Source organism: Labrus bergylta, chromosome 3 (assembly GCF_963930695.1).
Source record: "Labrus bergylta chromosome 3, fLabBer1.1, whole genome shotgun sequence".
Lineage (NCBI taxonomy): Eukaryota > Metazoa > Chordata > Actinopteri > Labriformes > Labridae > Labrus > Labrus bergylta.
Genome location: NC_089197.1, coordinates 22,256,055 through 22,281,935, shown reverse-complemented (window position 1 = coordinate 22,281,935; position 25,881 = coordinate 22,256,055). Strand labels below are relative to the sequence as shown.

Below are 25,881 nucleotides of genomic sequence, written 5' to 3'. Positions count from 1 at the left end.
CAGCTGAGTAAACCAAATAGCTTGTGATCGCAGAGGAATAAACATCTGGAAGTCATAGCCAATCGCCGTGAATTGAATTTTTTAAAGGATCTTGTTTAAGAAACTTGATTTGAAATGCACCGGCAACCCCTAACCCTTCCCTCACGGAAGATCTTTCTAACCACAAGACCTCCAATCAAAACTTAAATACAAATTACATTCATTCAATTGTCTGTCTTTGTTAGACAGTTTTTTCTCCTTTGTGTTTTAATTTTGTCTTTATGAAGAAACTGCAAATAAAATAAATAAATAAAAATAAATTACATTCAAGATCTCGTTTTGTAAGAGACTTGGGTTTCACGTGTATGAGACAAAGGAGAAGAGGAACAATACTGGACACAACCATTTATGTAAAATCATTGTTTATTTCCACATTCTTTACCAGGTTTCATCGTGGTCTGTACATCTGTTAATCCAGTAACAGAGGATATCATCCCCCAAAGTGCTGTCCGGTAAGGGTGCATTGATATCGCAACAAGCTAAATGTTCTCGTTAGCGGTTTAGCTCATTCATTTGGCCTTGATCAGAGAGTCTTGTTTTGTAAACATGGACATAAAGAGAACATCCTGGTAGAATTACTATAGAAAGGCCAACATTTTCCACATTTTTTCTTTTGATTAAACTGTAAGAAACAGGCAGGCATAAACTAATAGAAGAACACAAGCTCATATTGAACCATTCTAGGACAAGTGCAGTTTCACCACATGCAGTGCTTACCTAATCCATAGCAAAGATACTGCTGTAAAGACCAACATCACTTAAGAGTTTATAGAACCTTCTTTTGCCATAGTCTGTCAGCCCGCAGAAGTCACTGTTTTCTGTTGCACTCATCCTCTGACGGACGAAGGGGATCACAGCAATTTCAAAGAGCGAACTGTGAGAATACCCAGTATTCATAGTCTGAGAAGAAGAAGAGGAAAAATTACACCTGAAGACTTTGCTGAGAACACTGATCTGCCCTTGTTACACTTCGTTATGAATCTGATGGCAGTGAGACCCTGTTGCTTTAATGTGCTGAACTAGTAAGAAGAAAACACATCTCCGAAGACCAAGTGTCTCTAGAAAAGTCACGACTGTTTCAAACCGTCACATGATGAATCTATAAATGATTCTTACGGAGCAGGGTGTTGTCAAGGCTCTGGGCCCAGCTCACTGAGTTAAATTGCCTGAGAAGCTGAAACTCTTTACATTGAAGTCTGTTGAAATGAACGTTGTATTCTGCATAGATTCAGCAAAAAGTGAATTAATTTCCCTTGGAATAAATAACACATCTGTTGCATAGATGTTTGATGCACTCCTAGAAAAGACTTTTAAAAAAAAATCCCTATTTTGTCCCCCTCTGTTAAATATGTTCTTACAAACAGCCAGGTAGATTGACCTCTTGTCTAGGAGTGACTCAAACAGAACCAGTACTTGTTCTCATCTCTGAGATCCTGTGCAGACTATTTCAGAAACTGCTTGTTTGACACTGTAAATATTTGCATCTGGAGGAGTGAAGTCAAGAAAATCTGAAGGTAACCTTACAGGCAGGAAATCAAAATAATAAAAATAAACAGAAGCATCCAAACATGGACTCTAATTTTAACATTATCACACTTTTTATACCACTGACGGCAACAAAAAACACTTTCACAAGAAAAATATATTCACATCATATTGCATAAATATGTGCTGGAATGAGGTTAATGAAGATAGATTAATAAAATGTCCCAGTATGGGCTGTATGCGTCAGTGAAACTAGCCCCTGTGCCTAGTAACACATGGGGAAATAAAACTTTTGTAAAATGAGTTCCTCTATTATATGAATAAATAAATATCTTCCACCAATTATGCTGACGGATAATTTCTATATCAAACCCCAGTTTAAATGGTTCAGGTTGCATTAACTTAAGGTACTGCAGCTTTAATAACCATTTTAATGCTACACAAATTGCATCTGTATATGAGCCTCTATATAACAATAAAAACCCACGATCTGATGCTTAACTTCTAATGAGGAAATTGTTTTTCTGTGGGCAGAATTCAAGTAATGTGACAAATTCTGTTGTCAACAAGTAACACACTAGGAACTGTCATTGTAACCACTTAATGAGCATTTGAGTACAATGTTCCTGTTGATGAGCCCAAAACATAGTAAGAGGTAACTCATGTATTGTACAGTACAATAACCAGCAGCACAGACTTTGTTTATGAGCCAGAGAAATGCTCTATAACACAAAGTCAAAACAAAAGCAGAAATTACATTGGCAAAATATTCGGAGTGTAACAATGTCGGATAAAGAAACATTTCAGATATTGGCAAAGAGAATGTCAAAATGTTGAATGCATTAAGTTGTACAACTCGGGAGGTGAGGGGGAATGTTGCTTAACACCAGGCGCATTCAACAGGACCAAAACATTCAGAGGTCAGAAATAAAACCTGGGAGATAAACTGGAACTGGTGTTGATATACCAGAAGCTCCCTTGAATGTTTGTGTCCTCTGAAAGTGCCTGAGTGATAAATATGAACGCATCCTCTGTAGGAGTGTACAGTTTGTAGAGAGCTTTGGAAGCCTGGAGTGTGAACGCAGTAAGCCACAAAGACAGATGGCGCCACCACGACGCCGGCTGAGGTAGTTTGAGTGAATATGAATTTCCCAGGGACCCACGGAGGCAGCTTGAAGAGAGAGGTGTAGCTACCAGTACAGTAAACTCGGGTCACTGGGCTGGAGGAGTAGACCAGAAAGTATGGGCGGTGGGTGGGCTGTGGCTACAGAGTCCCCCCCCCCCCCTCCCCCCGCTTCTGTCACTGAAGGTCAATGTGCAAAAAGGTTTGTTTTTCCTCATAGGAAGTAAAACTGCCCCTATTAGAATGAACTGTGTTAAAATCTGCTAGCCCACTGAAGGACTGATAAATCTCTTTACAACATGCGATTATGTCATCAGCCATACAACATGAAACATTCTTAACCCTGTTCCCAAGGTTTTCTAGACTGTAATAAATTAGAAATTGACGCAGTTTTTGCTGTACAAAGCAGTTTGAGTGTGACGCTGATGGACACCGAGGAGGCTGGAAGTGAGGAGGCCAGGAATGGTTCTCAGTGTACATAGCAGACTGGTGGCATAGTGCAGAGGTTAAAGATGCTGCGAGAAGCCAGAATACTCCTGGTCCACTCAGGGCAGCTTCATGAAGAGGCCGTTATCAATGGAAGGGACAGGCATGGGACAGGGGAACTGAAAGAGGCTCATGTCTGCTGTGAGGGCCGCCATCGCAGCAGGATCATGCTCTATCTGTGTCCTCAGAGCCGGGTCGATCTTCTCCAGACGTCGCTTGATCCTCTTCGCCTCTCTCTCACGGATAAGCCTGGCCTGCCTCTTCTCAGGTGTCTCGTTGGCCCTCTTCATCCGCATGGCTTCCCTGTCTCTCTGCAGTCTGCGTGCCCGCTGCTCCTCTGACTCCTGCATTCTCTGCATGCGCTTAGCCTCTCTGTCTCGCAGCCTCCTTATCTCCCTCTCCTCGTCCGTCTCGCACGCCCGCTTGTTCTTCTTAGCCGTGCGCTCACGCTCCAGGCGCTGCATACGGGCCTCCACTGGTTCGTTCTTCCTGCGCAGTGCCCATTTTCTCATCGGTGACTGGGCGTCCACCAGCTGCTGGTATGCCACACAGCTATTGCACACCAGCAGCACGCCAGCAGGATACACCGGCATGGGGCTTAGGATGTCAGGGATAGGAGGAAGGCTTGAGGAAGAGTTTAGAGCGTCAGGTATTGATGCAAGTGAGGGCCCATCAGAGAGGAGACTGTCGGGTAGTGAGGGAAAGGAAGGTCCTTGGTCAGAACCTGTGCATGTTCCTGCCCCTGAGCATGGTCCAGATCCCGGGCCATGACATGGTTGCAGGCCTTGACACTGGCTTGAGATGTGGCTGGGTCCCTGGCAGGTACGGTGGGCTTGACAGAGGTGTGGGTTGAGGTCAGGTGCTTGACAAGGGTGTGTGCCCTGGCAGGAGCTGGGGCCAGGTCCATGGCAGGAGCAGGAGCCAGAGCCGGGGCTGGCAATAGGGCTGCTGGAGAGGGAATGAGTCAGGGAACAGCTGTCCCTCCCACTGCTGACATCCATTCTGGTTGTGTCGAGGACATCTTTAAGCTTCTCCCTAAGGAAACACAAGGTATTAATAACTGGTTAGAGTCATACATAACCTATATAAGTCCAGGGGATTATGTGGAAGGATCAGGCTCTTCATTTATTTTCTCCTTTTTAAAATGTAACCTCTTGATCTCTCATATTTCACTAAGCAAGTGTCTGATTTAGGCCAAATTTAAAACCCTAACCCAGGTCTTGAAGACATTATGCAGATCATCAAGGTGCTGTAGTAGCCCTTCCTTGGTTGGAGATAGGAGCTTAAGGTCATCTGTGAACACTAGGCACTTGACTTCAGTGTCTAACAGGGTGATGCCAGCTGCTGCAGACTCTTCTAACTACCTTGCCAACTCATTGATGTAAATGTTAAAAAAGGTTGGACTTAAATTGCATCCCTGTCTAACCCCTCAGCTTTGGGGGGCTTTATACCCGATAGAATAGCTCTTCTATTCTTATCTCTTCTCTTTTGCCTTTTCAAAAACACATTGTGTCTCTCATGTTTCTGAATGTATCATGCATCTTTACTTTGCCAGTGCGGTTAAAAATTCTACTTAGAGGTAGTTGCTAAGCAACATGCAAGTTTATAGCCATTAAATCTGTCATTTCAGTACTAATGTTATTCACCCCTTATGCTTTGCATCCTGCCCATTGTCTCTCTTTGAGAACCACTGACTGTGTTTCAGTGTTCTGTTATTGATATATTTTCAAAGAATTAATCTTTTCAAGGAATCGATTACCTCTTTAGATGTATAAAAATTATCTTAGGTAACCAAAGTGCTGTCTTCTGACTGACTGTAGTAGTTGAATTTTCTTAAGACAAAATAAAAGTGCAAATTGTTTCATCTCCAAAATCATAATGCTTGTTGCCTTATTCTTGTGGTGACAACACTGTCTGCTGTAGTTAAATGAATCCATTGCTCAAGTTTGGAAGATGATCAACAAAATCTGAAATTGATCCGTAACAAAAGAGAAAAGACTTCACTACATTATGTTTTGTTACTTCCTCAAAAGTATTTGTCTATACCTAGATAAAAAATAAATAACATTGAAATAACATTACCTTAAGACAACTGCTTGACTATTGATGGTGTTCTATAATAATAATAATAATAAAATTGAAAAGTAGAAAACTGACTTTCAGGCCATAATAACATAGATACATCAGTGAGCCCCTTCCGTTAAAATATGTGCATGTAAGACCCTTGACAAGAAGAGAACACTAGATATGAAGTGAACCTGTTAAAGTTGTTTGTGTCTGTGAAGCGTGCGCCGCAGACAGCGCAGTTTGAGAGGCGGTCCTCAGAGTGGATGAGAAGATGCCGCCCAAGCGAGCCAGGCGAACTCAGGGCTCGCCCACACACTGGGCACACATAGCTCTTGGTGTTGCTCATCATAGCCGTGTGCTGTTCAAGACAAGACAAACAAAAATCAGCGCAACATTAATAAAATAAATCTCTCTTTGTTGCAATGGGTTTGTTTAAACCCATTGCAAATCTAAACAAATTAGAAACTTCAATAACTGATTGCATCAATACCAATCATTTTCCAACATAATTTAAACTAGACAAACAGGATTTTTTAAGACAGCATTAAGAAACATTAAACATCATCTAAATTATAATACGGTAATTAAAAAATATTTAACACTAAATGGCTGAATGATTGACAACTTGTACTGAACCTGAGCATAATAAAGATTGTGCTAATACCTAAACCACTAACGTATATGTTTTAAGTGTTATAGTAAAAATAACCACCTTGCTTTACATCATAAGTAAGCCTTCATTAAAGTCATTAGGCAGAGTGTCTCAAAATACATCATCAACCAGAGGTATACTATCAGAATGATTCTTTTCCTCTTTCTATTTCTCTGCAGAGTGTAGATTGTCAGTAGATGCTTCTTGCGACAGCGATTAGGTTAAATGTGAGAAAGAGTGAGACATGGTCCACTAATCAGTCGATCTAGCATCATCTCTTGATCATCTCTCAACGATAAAACAGATAAAATTATCTTGACTAAAAAAATCACCACAGGTGTTGCAGGTATATATATATAGGGTCATGAGAACGATCATTGTGAGGTATAGTTACATGACAATGTAAGCACCAAGTTGGATCCTACAAGTGAACACCTCCTCCCTCAGCCTGCATTTTTACAGGAGTACTTACTTTGAATAAGCTCCTTAGGGGCTTTAAAGGTGATGACCCACCACTCGCTTATTAGAAACAGACTTCAATAAAAGGATCTCGACCTGCTTTGTTTTCATGGAAGTGTGCTGGATTAGGACAGGCGAGACAATATCCTTCTCACCTGGTAGACATGAGAGATGAGCTTTTCAGGGCTGCTGAAATCCAGCGGGCAGAGAGGACAAATATAGTTGTGTTCTGCCCCTTCCTCGCTCTCCTGAGGGAAACAAATCACTGTTAAAAACAATCTCTGCTGTTCTTCCTTTTGTTTAACAGTTATTGATCAGGGTTGCTGCACACTTTTTTAAGTCTGATACAAAGAAAGAGTAACAACATTTTTGCACCACATAGTGTTGGTGCTTTTTTTGGTTCTCAACCGTTTTGTGTCAAGATTCGTTTTGGAGCTTTTGATGCCTTTATTTGACAGGACAGTGGATGAATTAGAAAGTCGGAGTGAGAGAGTGGGGAATGACATGTGGGAAAGAAGCCACAGGTTGGACTCAAACCCAGGCCACCCACTTGGTGGACTGTATCATCCATACAGGGGATGAGACCTAACCTTCAGGCCAACTAGAGCCCCCTGAACAGTTTTGATTCCCAATGTCAAAAGTTGTAACACTTTTTGACATTATTTCAATCTTTCTCATAATCATTGTTTGTCTATTTCATGACCATTCCTTGTATTCTTCATCTTGAAGCAAAGTGTTCTTGAGCTTGTATTTCACCATCTTCCTCTCCTTCTCTCTTACATTAATTATTTGTGAATGCCAATGTAATAAGCTGCTGTAAAGGCTGTCAATTGTCATATGAAAAAGCAATCCACAAAAAATAATAAAAAGTTAATTTAAGGCCATAAATAAATTATATTATATAATAATTATTTAAGTTTTTTTATTGTTTTTTCAAAACAACCAAGCAACACCCATAAAAATATCCATAAACATCCAAAATTACCACCCACAAACCCTACATTAGACATTATAATTAGACAAAAAGAGATGTCATGTTAGTAATTTAGTAAAGGCCACAGCGCTGGTCTGGGATCGGGAGAGACCCAGATCTCTTTGAACCACACCAAATATTAACTTCAGCTGTGGGTCGATGTCTCATATTAGGCTATCAAGACAGTGATGAAGTATTCAGAATGGGTCAGCTGTTAACTAACATATGTAGTGTTTTTGCGAGTGCTATATGCTGATGTGTCAAATTGTGAAAATGAGCAAAATTCTCACAGGCCCCTGTGACTCGCTCAGTGACATGATGCTGTGTGCTGTCACAGATGTGACTCACACACAAGCTGATTATTTTCAAACAGAAGGTCCAGGCACAAAACATATTGCCTAGTACCACTGGCATTATGTAGCTCTTTGCTGTTTCTCTCTTAGTCACAAGTTGTCAAACCGTGCAGAATTTCTCAATCATGATTCATCCCAAAAGATTTGGCTACTATATCAAAATACCTGTTTTATATTCTTATTTCAATCTATTAGATTTTGATTTAATTGCATATCAGGAGGATATAGAATAAAGTTAACTTGATGATCTATACACATGATGACAAATCCAAGTTTCTGTTACAGTTTGAACAGAAGATCTAAAGAGAAGGAAACACTGTGTATATGTCAGATAAATCAGATTGTTTTGTTCCTCTCACCTCTTTGACTCCCTCTCCTAGCAGACGGCACTGTGATCTCTTGGTGGTCATGTGGTCGTCAGCCGAGCAGTTGGAGGATGAATCTTCTCCGTGGATGTCAGGGTCACTATCGCTGTCTTCTATGGAGGCAAACACAGCCCTATCAATACAGACAGACGACAGAGCAGAGAGCAGGGCTTACTCTCACTAACACTCGTCAGTCCGAGCGAGGACGCCCTACACAGTCCATCGAGTACTTCACCGCCCCGTCCCATCCCCTCCAACCATTCTGTACCTGAGATGCTATCCTGCTCTTGGATTTCCTGGGAGTTGTTGCTGCAGCATTCACTGTCTTCGGTGAATTCGTCCCTGCCGTCCATATTAATAGTGTGCTGTATTCCTGTGATGCCTAAAGTGTGGAATGGCCCTGGTGAAAAAAAGAAAACAGTACCATTAATAGGAGTGAAACAAAATATCGATACGGGAAGATATCGTCGCCCTGACTTGTGTGGTAAATTAATGAATTGCTGGTGTTAAAAATCAACATTTATTGAAAACAGATATACAGTGCTCTAAACTGATTTCCCTGCCAATCTGACTTACTGTATAACGCATTACCACTTCATGACTACTCACTGTGGCCCTTATGACATGAATGAATATAATGTGAACCAAAATGTATTGGCCAAAGAAGATAAAGAAGGAAGAAGACAGCAGGATGACGTTGGACAGTGGTGAAAAGAAGAAAAGAGATGAAGCATGATCAGAGAGTGAATAAACGCATTAATCCTGCACTTTTTCTTTTTAGGGGCATTTTGTATTCTTCAAATGATCAGAATAGCTGTATAGTGATATCCTTTTTCTGGGCTATGTATTGCATATCTTGTTGTCTAGTGTGTTAACCTGTGTGTTACCCTACAAGTGTTTGTAGTGAGCACAATGAAGTGTTCTGCTGCAGCGAAAAATTTGGCGAGTGCAGTTCACAAGCATATTTGTATGCAGTAAGTTAAAAAAAAAATATATGGATCATTTTATATATTCCATAAAACAATATAACTTTAACCCCTATCAGATATTTGACCATGCCGCTGTGTTAATCTTTATAACATCTCTTAGACCACTTCAAAGGGATGTATACCTCAATGTGTCATCAAGTACTGAACATGCTGGATTTTCCAAACACAGACATTCAGACATGTTTTTCATCAATTTACAAGTACGTTGATTTTCCAGAAAATGTATGACATAAAAATGTGTAACCATATGATATGACAAGCAGTGGAATAAAAACAGGTGTGATCAAGCCTTTCTTTCTAGTTTCACAAGTAAAAAGACTGTTTCTGTATAGACAGCATTTCGTGTATTTTTTTGACAGACTGACGAATGACTGCATGATCATTTTATATAACACTTCAAATGCAGCTAAACATATTTAAATAAACTAAGAAAACCCTCCTTTATAACCGTAAACAGAATCTATCATGTGTCTTCTATCTCCATAGCAACACAGAGACAGTGTTAACTGTCATCACATACCAGAACATTTTTCAACTGTAATATATCTAATATTTCATCCGAAGTAGCACAACAATAACATCTTCAGGCCTCTGATTAATCTCAGGACATTATTACTGTTTGATTCAGCACAGATGATTATAGGTGTTAAAGAAGGGGACAAAAGGAAAACCATGATCAAAATGAACACATCAAAAAGAGCTCATTCCTGGGTTAATCATTTACACAATTCTTTACATTTTTCTCAAACATTTTGAGACCTCCATCCAGCATTAGCCTGCTTTCCCATGAAGCATCCAACGCGAAACATAATGAATGCTAAGCCGGCCACGGGAACACACTGACATACGTGCACACACACATTAACTTCATTTGCATCCCAACCCCCACTTTTTCACACACATATACACTCGCGGATAACATGCTAGCTCTGTTCGACAGCCATGCTGCAGTCCCATGGGGGAAGCAGCCTGCACTGTTTTCCTCTCGCTAACTGCCTTGCTACTCTCTCTCTCTCTCTCTCAGTACCACCCACACACTGAACAGCCTGGCTCACCCTCTGTCCTCCCTGCTTGTATGTAGCGCTGACTACTTCCATATCTATACCATCAGCTCTGAGGGGGAGGATGAAGCTTCATACCATGACAGCCCATATGTGACTCATTTAACTCTTTGTGATGCCACTCTTTGTTTTATTGCAATCCTGTGAGTTGGAGGAGTCTTTGAAATCTTTTCGCTGCTCTTTATTATCAGGACTTGAACATGCAGACCTGTATTTGACGGCCAACACTCCTTCTTTGAGACAGTTTGGTTGAGAGCTCCTCTGGAATTCACACACAAGCTCATCCTCCTCCAGACAGCTCAGTGTGCTTTCTCTCCATTAAACCAGATCACAGATGGGATAGAGATCCTGACTTCAGTTACCTGAGACTGACAGAAGTAATTACCGCTTTTTGACGCAATCCTGAGGTATTGCGCGCGCACACTCACACACTCTCACTGTCTCTCCCTGTGTATGAGCAAAACAGAAGTATAATCATTGGTTTAGTATTGTAGTATTTTGCTTGTGGGGAGAAGTTAGGGTGTAAACTCCATTTGGGAACTTTCCCATAGATATCAAAGCATTCATTAGAAGTCAAAGAGTGTGTCAAAGTATTGAACTATGAACTACTACAACAAGCTGGCTTCACGGCACATAGCCAATGATTGATGTGTGAGAGATACCCATCCCCCCACTGCTAGGGCTCTGTCTGTACATCTGTCTCTCCTCACTCCCTTCCTCCCTCTCCTCCTCCCCCCCCCCCCCATCCTCCCTTAGTCTCTGCCACTGTGATGTTATCTCTGAGTCTGTGTGTCTGTAGGCAGGAGGTGACGCAGTGTCTGACTGAATCCAGACAAAGAGACAAACTCATCAGCCAACAGACACACAGAAGAGGGAGAGACAAGAGGAGGAGGAGGAGGAGAATGGGGGGGTGGGGGGGTGGGGGGTGGTTAGGGGTTGGAGGGGTAGCGCGCAAAACAAAACAGACAAAAGATAGAATGCCAAAACTCTGCTCAAACACTGAGCAATGGGGGTCCTGTTGAATTCAAAGCCCCCTTCTTCTCTTTTCAGCCCTTCCAAAAACACACACATATGCAGACACACAGCACGTCTGTATTTGCAGGAAGTGATGGGGCCCCTGTCCATCCATACACATGAAACAAGGATGGTGGGCCAGACATCTGATCGATTCTCGCTCTGATTAACGGGTGACACGCTATTACAGAGAAGACAGTGATATGAATAACCAGTTTTCACAGAGGAAGACTTTCTCTGTTGAAAGACAGGGACAGGGACCACAAGACAAGCTACAGTCACAAGTGTTCAAGCAACATTTGTGTTATCTACTGCATCAAATACATCTGAGAGAAACTTCTGAGTTTGACGTCTTTAAAGTTCATGTCTTTAAAGTTCACTTGACACAGATGGGTGTATGAAAAAACGCACTGAACTGTGATCCTCACAGGCAAACAACTTCAAGTGCAGAACATAGAAAGTATAGCCTCTGAATATATATCTTCAAGCTACTACTTTATAACTAATGCGTCTACTGGTAGAAAAACTTTCTATTTACCGGTACCTAAAACCTGAAAGACTCATCAATTTTTTTTTTGATAAAACCTGCACCACCTGCAGTCCTGATTGACTTTTCTGAAATGCTTTTTACTTTACTTGTTTCTGTACATCAAACCTAAAGAGGACCACAAATAGCTAGGCAGACAGCACTGTTGTATTATTGTCTGGAATTCCCTTTGTGTGTGTCTGTGTGTGTCTGTGTGTCTGTGTGTGTGTGTGTGTGTGTGTGTGTGTGTGTGTGTCAGCCCGCCCGCCTGTCAGACTGTCTCCATGCCTGTCTGGTCTGTCAGTCAGTCTATCTGTTGTGACCCTCTCAGGGGGGACAGCTCTGTGCATTCAAGTCATACCTCACAAGAAAAGACAGGTAAAACAATCAAGGCTACGCAGAAGAAAGTCAGGTATGAACACAAATCCTGAATCCACACTTAAGTGACACGACTAGTCTGTTGACATTGTGTAAAGCACTAACCTTTAACAATAACCAACATAACCTTGTATCAGGCCCTCCTGAGGACTTTTAAAGCTCCAACTTTAAACTCGTGTAAAAGTGTCACAGAGCAGCAAATGAGCTCATTAGCTCGCAAGGATTAGTGCAGTCAAGCGTAAGATGTATTTCAACTACACTTTAGACAAACTATGTTTAGAAAGGAGGGCTGCAGCACACAGAACTTTCGGCAGATTACACCGGGCAATCGCCTTTCTGAGGACTGAGACACGTTTAATAGGTCTGCATGCTGTCCATCAAAGAGGGGGATACAGGGGTCAGAGGGACAAAAGCAAAGCTTATCATGAAAACAGAAACAGATCAGAGGTTGTCGAACAGGTGACTTACTCTGCCCAATAAAAAAAAAAAAAACTCTTCTCTGAGTCAGCAGTTGGGTAAAGATATATGAGAAATATATGAGATGAGTGTGTGTCAGAGACGTGCACTGTTAAAAATTGTGATAATGATATGAAGTGCAATAAACAAAACAAACAAATTAGAAGTGCATATAACGCACAGTTTTTCTCTTTCTATCTGCTGTTTGTCATGTGTTTACAACATGTCTCTCTGAATCAGAAATCAATTGAACATCCAAACTGTCACCATTTATTCCGAGGCTAGCTGCTAGCTAGCATCTGACTGCTTCAGACTAGTGTGAAAGCATTGCCATTACAACCAGACCTCTATCCGATAGGTTAGATGAACGCATGCCAAGCGAGAAAGAAACTATTGCTTGTTTCTATAAAATAGATGAACAGATGAATTTGCAATGAATTTCACAGCCCTACTACTAACACTGAGGCATGTCACAAGACTTGCCGATGGGCTGATGTTAATGCACATACTGTATAAACTAGTTTATTTCTTCATTTCACTTTGTATTTTCGTTGCACTTTACTCAACACCAGCATTTTGCACTTCTGGTGCTAACCTGCCTTTCATTAGTCAATACTTGTACTGACATTAAACATTAGATTTTCTATTTTAATGTTTCTTTTCTTTCCTCTGTCATGATGCTTTTGATGTCTTGTGTGAAGCACTATGAATTGCCTTGTTGTTGAAATGTGCTATATAAATAAACTTGCCTTGCCTTGCCTTGCCTTGCCTTGCCTTGCCTTGCCTTGCCTTGCCTTGCCTTGCCTTGCCTTGCCTTGCCTTGCCTTGCGCAACAACAACAAAGTTGAATCTAATCTAATCTAGGCTGATAGTTATTTTCATTATTGACGAATCGGTTAATTTCCCTATTGATGATTTGTTCTGCCTTTGTGTTTATCTATCATATAAATGGAACAATTGTAACACATACATACATGTGATTGATATGGACAAATTAATTCAAAAACATCAAAACCCTCATTATGAAATGCTGGAGCCAAAACTAAACAACTATAACATTAACAATAAGGTGATCATTTTTTTCTTGTAATGGTACTGAGATGTCAGACAAACTGAAATGACATCAAGCATGCAGAGTCACATTGAGTAAAGTTGAAAGGCTTATCCACTCTCATGTGATGAGACTTTAGATCTGCTTCAACTTAAAATAAATACTATGTTGATTGGTTTGAGTCAAGAGTTGTTGGGCAACTACAGAGCCTCTACAGGTTTGGCCGTAGATTCACATGATGTCCATGTAGTTAGATTTTAACTTAAAGTAATTTCTCTTATTTATTGGTCTCTTTATCAAAATGTTCACCTTAATACAAAACCCAGATATCTCAACGTGGTTAGCCACTGATCCTGACACACCTGAGGAGGACACAATCCCAAGGATTTTTTTGAAAAGAAAAATTGTGGAAATGTCTAGTTTCACAGCCACAAACATAATCTGTTTTAAAAAAAAAACAGGAAATGTTGCAAAACAGGCAAGAGATCAAGGTGGCGAGATAGATTACACATTATCCCTAAAGTCTGCCAAAATAGTAAGCGCTACTTTTAAGGAAATATATTGAATATACCAAAGATGCGGACATCACCATATTGTAATTTTTTCATAAACTTCTTTGTTTTTGCCAAGAGATGTCAAGCAACTTTACTCGTCTCTTTTTTTGAATCAATGTGTGCAGCTATGTCTATAAGATCTTTGAGCTCCTTGGGAAAAGATAATAAGAAAAAAAAATGAATAGACTAGCCAATAAAGTCTTGTGATGCATCGTCACGAAATCTACAGAACACTATGAGTGAGATCTACGTCACCAATATTTCTGATATCATGCAAACCCAATCCTGAATTATATTGACATATCAGTGTTACACACTCTAAATATCTGTTAATCTACAGTCAGTATGTGATGGTATGACATGAATCAACTGAAAGCTACAGTGAACATTAAAGGTAGAGAGCCAAAGACTATAAATGCAAAAAAAATCAACATTCAAACTCCAATAAACTGGAGACTGTACGGGTAATGGACGTGACATGAATGTATCTGGTGGAATAGAATTAGCCAATACCTGGAAATACCTACAGTTAACTTTGAAGGGGTTGGTCTGTTTTCGCCTTGACATATTATTGTCCACTCCCGGTTAAAAAAACCAAACAGGAATCTCCTCCTAATCCTGCACGGTTACCCTGAGACCAGCCCAGGTGTTTTCCGCACTGAGGGGATAGATGATGAGCGAAATAAGAACAAGAAAATGAATGGGATCAAAACGTCCCTACGTTCAGCAGAGTCGGGGGGCCATTGACGGGGGAGGGGGGGGAGTTAAAAGAAAAAGCAAGAGTCACATTCTTGCAGTCGTTAAAAAAAAAAAATCCCCCGTATCCCAGTCGATCCGGGGTTTAAAATGATGTCCAAACAAGACCACAGAGAAAACCGAGCGGCCCCGAGCTGCTCCGATCTCGAGCCGCTGGCACCCGCGCACTCACTGCAGCGACGCACGAGCTCAGCTGATCACTAACGTAAAAGCGATGAAGCCACACCGAACAGGATTGTGGGATATGCAGGGACGATGGGGAGTTCATGCTGAAGATACTGTGATGCGTTCAGGTCGCATAGGAGAAGTGACGACAGTGTGCAAGACTCCTCAAGTTCTTGACATAGGCCGACACAAAGTTTAAGATTAATATATCTTTTTTTTTTTTTTTTTTTAAATCACTCCCTCAATCATATATTTTCAAATTATATCTGAGTGTACGTTAATTATTAAATCGGAAGATTACAATACATGGATCAATGACAATAGACAACACACTATCTCAGAAAAAGACAGTAAGAGTAAAGAGCCCACAACAAACAAAAAAATAAATAAAAACCCGATTAACGATTGTTTTGTAAACAAATCAACGTATATTGATCAGATTGATCACAGAAAAGATGCGTCCCACCATCAATATAACAGCCAATATTAGATTTTACAACACATCAAATAACAATATATATGTAAAACATCTTAAAGTGACCACATTTATGCATCTGTGATAAGAGTTATACAGTTAGCAAAACGTTTCACACTTCAAAACAAATTTGTCAGTGCCCTCTGGTGGACAAATAATGACATGATTTGTTGGTATTTTAAGGCTGAAACATATCCAGATAGTGATGAAAACTAAACCTGTGATGAACTCGTCAGCATGGTCATCAAGTGTTACTAAGCCTGACGCTCACAAAAATGACCTGGTGTTATTTGTATCACTGAGCAGAAGGTCTGTTTACCACCAAAATGACAAGAACATGTCTGCGGTTATAAACATGTTGGTCAGTTGGATTATGCATAGTAACAAGAACACAATTTCTGGAAAAGTGTTGTGTTTACATTTATTTTTCCAATGCCGAAACACCCCAAATTCCAGCCCTTTTAAAATGTGTTTTGGATGACTAGAAACACCAGGCAGATTGCTCAAAACAATCCATCATCATAGCCTTAAATCAGTACAATAACAAAGATAAGTGTTGTTTGGTCGCACATCTGATTAGCATCTTGGTGGCGCAAGTCAAAATGATGAAAAAGTGACTTGAAAAGTGAGGATTCCACATGCGGCCCCCCATCAACCCTCAACCTGGCCCTCAGGTCAATTTTTACATATCAATTAATTGGAAAAAATGAAGAAAACATGACAAAATCTGCCATGAAATCATAAAAACCACAAATATGTCCATAATAATATTTGATCACTGGTATATGTTGAGTTAAATTTGAGACATAATCGACTGTAATCGTTTTTTGTATGCTACAATTTGGCCCTCTGGCAGTGAGAATTAAATGAATGTGGCCCTTGCTGTGAACGAAGTTGCCCACCCCTGGTACAGACCCTGACATACTGCTGAATCACATGGTTTAAGGTTAACATTAATTAAATGTAGCACGCTCTGATTAGAACGACCACACTGAATTAAAAGCATAATGAATAAACATAAACACAGTATAATGAAATTAGTTATCTATCTAGTTATTAATAAACATAAACACAGTATAATGAAATTAGTTATCTATCTAGTTATTAATAAATTATTTAAAAAGCCTCTCTACAGTACGGACACTAGGTGGCGCTCAATTCCACTAAACGGATAATGTCATAACATTAGATGTAGTCGTCATCACTGACTGCCACGAGTAAACGGACCGCAGCACAACATTGACAGGGTTAAAAAAAAAATGTATTCCTCCGCCGGTTTTAGAGGAAAATTTGCCATCTCGACAAAATAATCTCGTCTTGTCACGGAATTTTCGGTATCAGTACACATTTAAAAAAAACTGCTCATACTGAAATACATGATTACTGTGAGTCAAACAGCCTATTAAATCAATAACATAACACTTTCGCTGGCTAGCTGGCTTAGGTTTTTTTTTAAAAACCCATACGTTCGCCTTTTATAGTTAAACGATGAAGGAGAACAGGCTCACTAGCTAGCAACTAGTAGAAAAAACGAATACCAGGCTTCACAGTACAATCACCAAGCCACATGTCACATTATTTTTTGAAAACATAATTAAGCAATTACCCATGGTGTCCAGTGAACACTGGCATATCAGGAGGGAGTCTCGGGCAGAGGCACAGACAAGTGGAGAGGTGACGAGCTAACCTTTACTGCACGGTGATGACAAACTTCATCCGCGCTTCTTTCACACAGCCGCTGTGTTGTCAGTGTAACCCTCCGCCTGCGGTAGATGCGCTGAGGCTGGAGTAGCCACCATTTTGCATGTCTAGTGTGTGCCTCCCTCCATTGCTAATAGAGACGATTCCAGTTCTTTTCTGGTATCACTACGGCTTGTGAGTATATTCTAACATTACTATGTCGGTAGAACTATATAAAAATGGCTTTACTTGTGAGTAATAACCAATGGCCTGATTGTACGTGCGTTGACAACTCTTAGTGTGTCGCTGCATGTGAAGTCGCAGCCCTCAGTGCACCGGGGCTGTGCCTGTCAGCAGCTAACTTAGCTAAGCATGCTAACAACCTGCTGGGCTAGGGATGTAGCTAATGCTCAGTAGCATATTCAAGCTGTGTGAGGAGGGGGGGGGGGTCTACCAAGTCATAGTCATCTCGACAACATGCAATGGCAAAGTACGTTTAATATCTGAACCAGTCAACGTTGTTTTAAAAACCTGTATTCACACGTCTTGTTTGAACAGAAGGAGGAGGTAACATTCACTAACGAGCTGTCAGGTAACATTAGCTACAGAGGACTCGCTAGTTTCTAATCCAAATGCTTCAAGAAGGCCTTTAACTGCATCATTGTCCTGATCAGTCGGCGGTCACACTCAGGTGTCATGCCCAGCCTTTTAATGGCCTTTTTTTTCTATTCGACAGTAATGTCCAAATGCTGTCGGGTGTAAATCTTCAGCCAAGGTGACGCCGCCGCCGCCGCTGCTGCTGTCGTGTCAAACCTCAAAATGTTGCCCTTTAACTTCACATATTAGTGTGTAATTGTGTTCGCTTGTTACGACTTTACGTTTGCTAGTTGTCAGTAGCTACTTTGAAGTAAAGAGTTTGACGTTGTTGAAAGCTGAATTTGGACTTGGAACCCTAATTTGTGGGAAACTACAAACATTTCAGCAATACGTCAATGTAGGGCTCTGCTATCCGGGAAGCTAACGACGTGTAGCTTTTTAAAGTGTGTGCAGGACGGGGACTCTCTTAGTTTCACAAGTTTGTAACCCCGGTGTTGAATACGTCATAATTATGAATTAACAATATTTTAATACTGCTTATAGTCCACTTGTCGCCTCACAAAGACCTGTTCTTATGAAACAATCCGCTGGTTTACGTTAAGGAAGTCAGCTGTGAGTAGGAAGTGAGCATAGGCGTGTGACGCGCAGGAGCCTATAGGTGATTCTTGCATACCTGTCGGTCACATTATGTTCTTCATTAGTTGTTGAAGATTTAAAAAAAAAAAAAAAAAAAAAAAACCTTTCTAAAGAACACGCTTTTTTAATCAGCCCTTGTGGAGATGATAATTCTGTCTCATGTTTAATCACCTGTAGTGAAAAGATATCAAAAGTTGTTCTTCGATGTTAAATAATTAAGTGGAATAACATCTCAATTAAAACCAGTTAACATTTAACACTGTTGACAGTGATGTAGTGACTAACTCTTTGAGGCCTACCTCTTATTTGAGCAAATTTATTAAGTTAACTTCATTTTAATTTCAGGTTTAACAGTCATTAATCCCACACAATCACAGTAATTTCATGCCTAGGTATTGTTGCTGTGTTTGTCCTACATCCCAATCTTCTCAAAAAGACAGACGTATCTTAACATTACAATTGTTTTATTAATTGTTTTATCTTCCAATTTCTATTTGTTTTTTCTTAACATTTCAATAATAGTAAGACGTACCAGATGTAACATGCAAAGATGTGTCATTTATTGTTTACTCCCTCATAGTTACAGCAGCCCAACAAAGAGAAGAAGGTGGAGAAGTTTTACATGATGCATCATAAGCAGTTGTTGTTCAGCATAGGTGTCAGTTACTTCACCTGCTGGCTAGTTTGAAACCTAACAGCTAAAGCCAGATAATTGTTTGTACAGGTCAACTGAAGCCACTTCTTGAGTGACCATGATGCGAGCTTGTTTCTGCTGTGTAAATTGTTGATTGGTTTGAGTCAAGAGTTGTTGGGCAACTACAGAGCCTCTGCAGGTTTGGCTGTCGATTCACATGATGTCCATGTAGTTAGATTTTAACTTTGTTATGGCCCTCAGCTCTGTGCCTGTCTTTCAAGTAATTTCTCTTACATTTATTGGTTTCTTTGTCAGTCTGAGGATAGTGGTGAAAGTGGTTCTTGCATGAGAAGGATGGTTGAATGGCCTCTGCAGCCGATGATGTACACATTAACTAGCAATTTCACATTACCAGTGGTTAACCTTTGGATTAACCCTTTTTAATCCACAAAGATACATAAATAGAAATGATCATTTACAAAGTTGTATACATGATAGGACTGATCATAGAACCTTTGTATGTAAAACACTTATTATTTACTACTAGGGAAGGGCCACATATTTGCCTACATGTAAGAAGCAGAGTATAGCACAAACTGTTGTGTATTTTTATTTATTTATTATAATGGTACTTTGAGACACTGCCCATCTAATATACATGATGATTTTGAAGAAATAGAGTTGTCTGCTCTGATAGTATTTAATTTGTGAGTACATACTAGAGATCAGAGTAAAAATAAGGAGACAAAGTGCATCAGGTTATGATAGCCTTGTAAATTGAGCAGGGAAAAGCTTGCCACCAGTGGAGTCTCTGTATATTTTTCTTACTGCAACAGTCTGATTATCTTATTTAACTATGCAGCCCATTCCCACAGAGAAAGCAGTATGGGATGTTATGTCTTGCTTTCCATTTCCCCCCATAAAAGCTTTCTGGTGGTAAATAATCTAATGTTAAACCACTTGATAGTCCATATTTATTTCCCTCTCTCTGTTGCGTGATTCTTGCCTTTGCTGGTTGTCTGGCTCTGGAAGCTTATCAAGGTTTGCTCTTAATTTCTCTAAAAGAAAAGTGTGTTTTGAACATTTCACAGTACATGATGCAAACTTTATCCAAACAGGAAACATATGTTGATGATATTTCTTGGTCTGACTAAATTACCCGTAGTGTTAGACAGCTTAATGTCTTAAGTGAATGGAGAGCCACATTTTGGCACACAAGATGGACCTGCACTTTTTTTCATTGTCACACTTGGGCCGGAAATCCCTAAGAAAACTGATAAGGTTTGTCTGACAAAACCAGTATGGGCTATAGTGGCTCCTCTTTGTAATCACCACCATGATCAGTTGTATGACTTCACAGTCTAAAAGTTTTTGTTTTAGTTTATGGTTGAGTTCAACTGACTTGCCAACTTTTGAATTAACTAAGGCTAACCTTCTTTCTGTCTTTATAATCTAACTACTATGTGCTATGTGCTTTCACTTTTTATTTTAAATTAAAAACACTTGTCCTCTCTCTAAAACTAAAGTCAAAGTAATTGCAATTATGGTTGTATGTTTGGATTTTTAGAAAAAATGTATTTTCTTACTGCAAGAAAGAGGTCCTGTCATTTTTAGGGCTTGAGCTCTCAGCAGAGGTGAGATTTAACTTCTTTACATTGTACACATTTGATTATTAACACAGCAAGAGGAAAATAGTCCAGATTAACAGACCCGAACACTAGGTCCGTTCAGCTCAGGTAATTTAAATGGTGTTAACACAGATAGCAAATCGCTTGCTTTATTAAAGCATGGCCTTGCCTGACCACCTTCCCTGTTCCCCTCTGATCACTTTAAATTCTAAGATTCTCTACAAACCACCACCTTCTCCAACAAAGGATGCCCTCATTCCCTCTATGCCAGGATCTTTATTCTCTCAGTAATATGGGAAATAACTAATTCCAATTGATCTATTTAACAATGGTTCATGATAGTGGAAAAAAAAAGATTTCCTCTTTTGCCTTTTAGAGAATTGCAAAGTTCCCTGTATAAAGGTCAAAAGAAAAGTCCTGGGCAACCAAGGGTCTCTAACAAAAATTAAGAGTGAAGTTAGGTTAAGCTAAAGCACATTCTTCACAGTAAACTTGATCTAGAAATGAGTCTGTGTCATGTGGAAATAGGAGCTGCAATCGAGTTTCCATGTAAAGCTTTCTGGCAAACAGCCAGCTCATGGCCTAGTAAGATTTCTAGGCTGGCTCTAGTGAGAAGAACAATAGCATCAACAGTATTGATGCTTGCAAAATGTGTTCTATGGAAAACCCACTAACATAGACTAAATCCCAATTCACACATACTCTGTGCGCGCCGCGGTCCGTCAGCGCTGCGCACTACGTTGTACTAAGCTTCCACTCTAGTCAATCATTGTGTTCACACAGGGTGCGCTGTGGTCCGTCTCCGGCGCGTGCCACTGACGGCACTGCGCTCTGCTCCGTTTCAAATACGCAGCGAGTCTATTTTCGCCGGAGTACGCTGCAGGCGCGCGTCAAGCTGGACAGAATATGACAGCCCGGACATATGCACTCCGGATAATACCTAGATGATTACAGGAGGACCGCTCCGGAGATTCTCCTGACCTAGCCGTTCACATATGCTCCTCTCGGTGGGGGGCAGTTACTATATAAACTTCATTTTCTTTCTATTGGCTCGAGTTGAAATCTCCGGAGTATATGCTGCCGCGTTCAGACATCAGCTCACTCCGATTTACTAGGGGTCTGGCCGGAGAGAAACTCCAGGTAAAGTCCGCGCGAAAAATGCGGCTGTTTGCATTCACACATAGCCTAAAGCACTTTCGGGTAGCCAAATCTGCAGAGTTTTTCAGGAGATTTCTGTATAGCCGTTTTCACATATGCACTCCAGATATTATCTAGATAATTACTGAAGGACCGCTCCGGAGATTCTCCTGACCTAGCCGTTCACATATGCTCCTCACAGCGGGTGACTGTCCCTGTCAGAGGAGAGCCAAATCTCCGGAGTTTTTTCCGTATGCGTGAAAAGTGTTTTTGAATGCTAGTCTATGGTCTCTGTAGACCGGCTTTACATTAAGAAAAACTCAATTGTTGATAAGAAAAAGTGTCTATTTGAGTTTTGCATTTTGCAGTGTGCATTGCACACTAGTTTATCACAAGATATTCTAGGGTCTCTACTTTGTCCAAATGGCTTTTATGTTTCTGTTTACTAAATGGATTTGCCTGACAAGCAATTACCATAGCTTCTGTTCCTCTAGCTGCTTAATTATGTTCTGCAGGGCACCAGATAAAAGGCTTCATGAGACAAAATGTACCTCTTTCTTAGGAGCAATTAATAACCATCCAGTTGGAAAATAACTGAAGTTCAGTTATTGAAAATGACTGAATTTCAGTTACAGAATTTTAAATTGTGTCGAACTGTGTGCCTGAGAATCACCATGGTAACATTAACGTAACGGGGTCAGAAATCTGAAACCTGGAACCAGATCTATGTGTAAATTCTACGCTTGGAAAAAAATGAATGCTTTCTTACGATTTTAAAATTCTGAATCACCTGGGTCTATCTGTTGCAACAGTTGATGGAGCATTTTATGGCAACTTGATTGCATAATGCTGTTTGATAAAGATATTTCAATAAACAAGGCATAACTGGCCACAGAGGAGGTTGTACTAACATCATGTAAACATAGTGACTGTCAGATCTTTTTTTGGAATAATATTAATTATTTGGTTGTAGGTACACATAAATATGAGAATTAATTCTCACTTCTAAGCATGTAATAATCAAGATTAAAACCTCTTTCTGTGGCTTAAAGCGTTTGTGGTCTTTTTAGTCCTGTAGTAAAGAAAAACTTGGTCGATTGAAATTACACCAATGCATCAACCAATCGTCATTAAGCTCATCTTCTCAATGAAAGTAACGCGTATGATTGTCCGACAAAAGAGGTTTTGTTCTGAGTTTATTGACCAACCAATCGACCCATCATCTGAAGGATGTCAACCCCAGCTCTCAGAACCTTCTTGTTGGCATTTCATCTGCCATTTGCCTCTACCCTCTCAATAATACTATTTAAAAGTGCAGCTATTATATACTAATACTAATCTTTTTGCCTTCTTTAGCCAAACATCCACTAAATTATTTGCTAACTGTGTTCGAGTAGTTTTTTGTCCTCTTATTTCCCCCCTGTGTGGTTTAAGTTCAGTCTTGAGTTATAGGATAGGTCTGTATATTTTGCATGCATGCAAAAAAAAATAAGCAATTGGGAATTCTGGTAAAGTATGGAAACTAAAGTGTGTGATTACATGCACTGCACTTACCTTACTTAACCATAAATTGTACCTTAATGTGCAGTTGGAGTCACTCGATTAGGCTAACATGATTAAGGTGTATAAATGTTATTAGACGCGTCAGTCCTAAAAGTCTCTTCATTAGAAATGTAGCCTTTTTTGTGGACCAACTCAGTGCCAACCCTAAGGAAATGTTTGCCAACCTTTTTTCTTTTCTTTGTGTCTTCCAGAGAATGCCAGCTCCGATCAGACTGCGGGAGCTGATCCGGACTATCCGGACAGCACGGACCCAGGCAGAGGAGCGTGAGATGATCCAGAAAGAGTGTGCTGCTATCCGCTCATCTTTTCGAGAAGAAGACAATACATACCGTTGCAGAAATGTGGCAAAGCTACTTTATATGCACATGTTGGGTTACCCGGCACACTTTGGGCAGGTATGTGATGGTAAACTACATTTAAAGTTCACATTATTAGTTAGAAAAGAGCTAGCCTTACAGTCACTGATCAGTGAAGAGCTGTAACCAAACAGTTTTAGAGTGCACTCGCACTAGGCAACCAGCACTCTGGCCAAGCATGTTTGACACTCAAAGTTCAGTTTGTTTGAGTACACTTCCTTGGCCCGGGCCCAGTTGGATGAGGTATGCCTAGGCATAGTACAGTTGCTCATACACAAGCACAGGTATGCTACGTGGTTTGCGTTGCAACAAGGTTTCAAGTTGGTCCAATGCAGAGGTCCCTCGAAATTTGGGCAGATGTAGTCAGAGTCAGCTGGATACTGGGGAAGGGGGACAATTGTGCTTTGGCACAGTACAGGGCAACTGGGCCTGGTGTGAGTGCCCCATTAGTTTATAGCTGTGTTCTTTTTAGTCTAGACTATAAAAAGACTGACCTGTGCTGGGAATAACCTTGCATACTAGAGCCAGTTACAGAATCAAATAAGCTGTATTTCTGTTGTGTTGGTCACAGGTGTTTGATTTGAGATTTGTTTTCTTGCAAATAAAAAATGTAAACTACTATATATATTTTTAAGAGAGAGGGAGAGTGTGTGCTGGTTCTAAAGATTGAAATGCATTGTCAGACATCACTGAATTGTGTAAATATCCTGCATTTTACGTGTTGGTAGGACTATTTGTTTGTACAAGGTGACAATTGATCATCTGATGCTGATGATAAAAAATGTATATATATGGACAGTTAAGTGGTATGATGAATTGTTTTCTAGCTGGAGTGCCTGAAGCTGATTGCGTCCCAGAAGTTCACTGACAAACGAATAGGTTATTTGGGGGCTATGCTGCTGTTGGACGAGAGGCAGGACGTCCACCTTCTAATGACAAATTGCATTAAGAAGTAAGTGGAGGGTTTTCTTTCTTTGCTTTTTAAATTTTGCTACTTTTTCTATGCAATCTTGATGGTTGCTTTGAACACCAAATTCTTACTTGCGTGTTATTCTGGCTGTCATCCAAATTTTTCCTGTATACATACTTAGAAGTTTCCATGGTTCATTCAACTTTTTTCCTATCCCAGTGACTTGAATCACAGCACTCAGTACGTCCAGGGCCTGGCCTTGTGCACTCTGGGCTGCATGGGTTCCTCAGAAATGTGTCGTGACCTGGCTGGGGAGGTAGAGAAGCTGCTCAAAACATCCAACTCTTACTTGAGGAAAAAAGTAAGCCCTCATCGTTGTCGTGTTTGTATGATGAATAATTTAAAGTCTTTGGGGACAATGTAACCATAAAACTGTAGGCATTTATCTTGAACATTTACTCAAAACAATTACAGGGATAAAGGTCAGACTGTTCTTCATAGTGTTATTTGTTGACAGGCGGCGTTGTGTGCAGTTCATGTCATCAGGAAGGTTCCAGAACTTATGGAAATGTTCCTTCCAGCTACAAAAAACCTGCTGAGCGAGAAGAACCATGGTAAGTGTAAACCGTTTGTCAGGATGCAGTTACTGGCTCACAGGGAAGTGTGCCTGTCCTACACAAGTTCAGTTTTTTCTTTTTTACTGCCACTCAGTGCTCTGCTCAGAACAGAACAGCAGTGCAGCTCACGTCCTTTTGGTGTCATCCTTTTCAGAGGATAGGAGAATTAATTGGTCTGTCATAAACTCTAGGGCTTGTGTTTTCCCCATATAGGGGAGATTTGATCTTCCTTGACATTGTGTAGCAATGCTACAGAGATGCCTTGCAAAGGCACGTATTTGTTTGCTATTAAAAAAAAAAGAAGGATTTTCTGTCTGGCCATTCATGTCATCCAATAATGTAAAAATGGAAGATTTGATGACATGGCTCTAAAATTAAAAAATATGAGGTATGTTAAACCTTACACACCTCATCATGTTTATTGACTAGTGAATTTACAAATACAATGAATTTGTTTTGATGTATTTGTGCAAAAAACAAACTAGCATAAAAGCAGTAGCTAGTGAACAGCAGTCTCCTGCTGTCAGGGGACATAAACAAGATAGAAAAGCATTTAAAGCTATATAATACAAGATAGATGCAATACGAGAAAAGGAAATATGTACTGTAGTGCAGAATGTGCCCTGCTCTTGTATAATTTATATTAACTTATTCAAACTTACACCTTACATAGACATGTCAAAATGTTATCCTACA

The 25,881-nt window shown here is 40.2% G+C and overlaps 2 protein-coding genes across 8 annotated transcripts in view; one reads left to right on the top strand and one right to left on the bottom strand.

The window, feature by feature from the left end:
• Positions 1–384: 384 nt before the first annotated feature.
• On the bottom strand, positions 385–17,167 carry znf821 (zinc finger protein 821). Of its 6 annotated transcripts, none has more exons than XM_020625920.3 (6): positions 17,034–17,167; positions 8,271–8,402; positions 7,997–8,115; positions 6,467–6,559; positions 5,392–5,558; positions 385–4,168 (listed from the first exon to the last, which is right to left on the bottom strand). In XM_020625920.3, the coding sequence occupies exons 1-6, from the start codon at positions 17,035–17,037 to the stop codon at positions 3,193–3,195; spliced, it is 1,491 nt and encodes a 496-aa protein (XP_020481576.2). In that variant the 5' UTR covers positions 17,038–17,167; the 3' UTR covers positions 385–3,192. The 6 variants fall into 6 exon arrangements, with proteins under 6 accessions (XP_020481576.2, XP_065809042.1, XP_020481571.2 ...); XM_065952970.1 differs by lacking the exon at positions 17,034–17,167 and adding an exon at positions 14,559–14,996 and having other exon boundaries at positions 6,467–6,556; positions 7,997–8,112; XM_020625915.3 differs by lacking the exon at positions 17,034–17,167 and adding an exon at positions 14,559–14,993 and having other exon boundaries at positions 7,997–8,112.
• Positions 17,157–25,881, top strand: part of ap1g1 (adaptor related protein complex 1 subunit gamma 1) — a 20,992-nt gene continuing 12,267 nt past the window's right edge. The window contains exons 1-5 of one of the 2 annotated variants that reach the window (XM_020661201.3): positions 17,157–17,302; positions 23,494–23,697; positions 24,486–24,610; positions 24,788–24,929; positions 25,086–25,182. In XM_020661201.3, coding sequence (XP_020516857.1) covers positions 23,497–23,697; positions 24,486–24,610; positions 24,788–24,929; positions 25,086–25,182 — 565 coding nt within the window. In that variant the 5' untranslated portion in view covers positions 17,157–17,302; positions 23,494–23,496. Of the gene's footprint in view, positions 17,303–17,498; positions 17,598–23,493; positions 23,698–24,485; positions 24,611–24,787; positions 24,930–25,085; positions 25,183–25,881 lie in introns of those variants that run through there. The other variant, XM_065952969.1, reaches the window with a different exon arrangement.

Excerpts from the sequence above, each read along its gene's own strand:
- znf821 (XM_020625901.3), bottom strand. The coding sequence starts at position 14,598 with ATGTCAAGGCGAAAACAGACCAACCCCTTCAAAGTTAACT. Across the intron at positions 6,560-7,996 it reads TAGGAGAGGGAGTCAAAGAG|GAGAGCGAGGAAGGGGCAGA; the intron begins GTGAGAGGAACA and ends TGTTTCCCTCAG. Across the intron at positions 5,559-6,466 it reads TCATCTCTCATGTCTACCAG|CACACGGCTATGATGAGCAA; the intron begins GTGAGAAGGATA and ends TGTCTTGAACAG.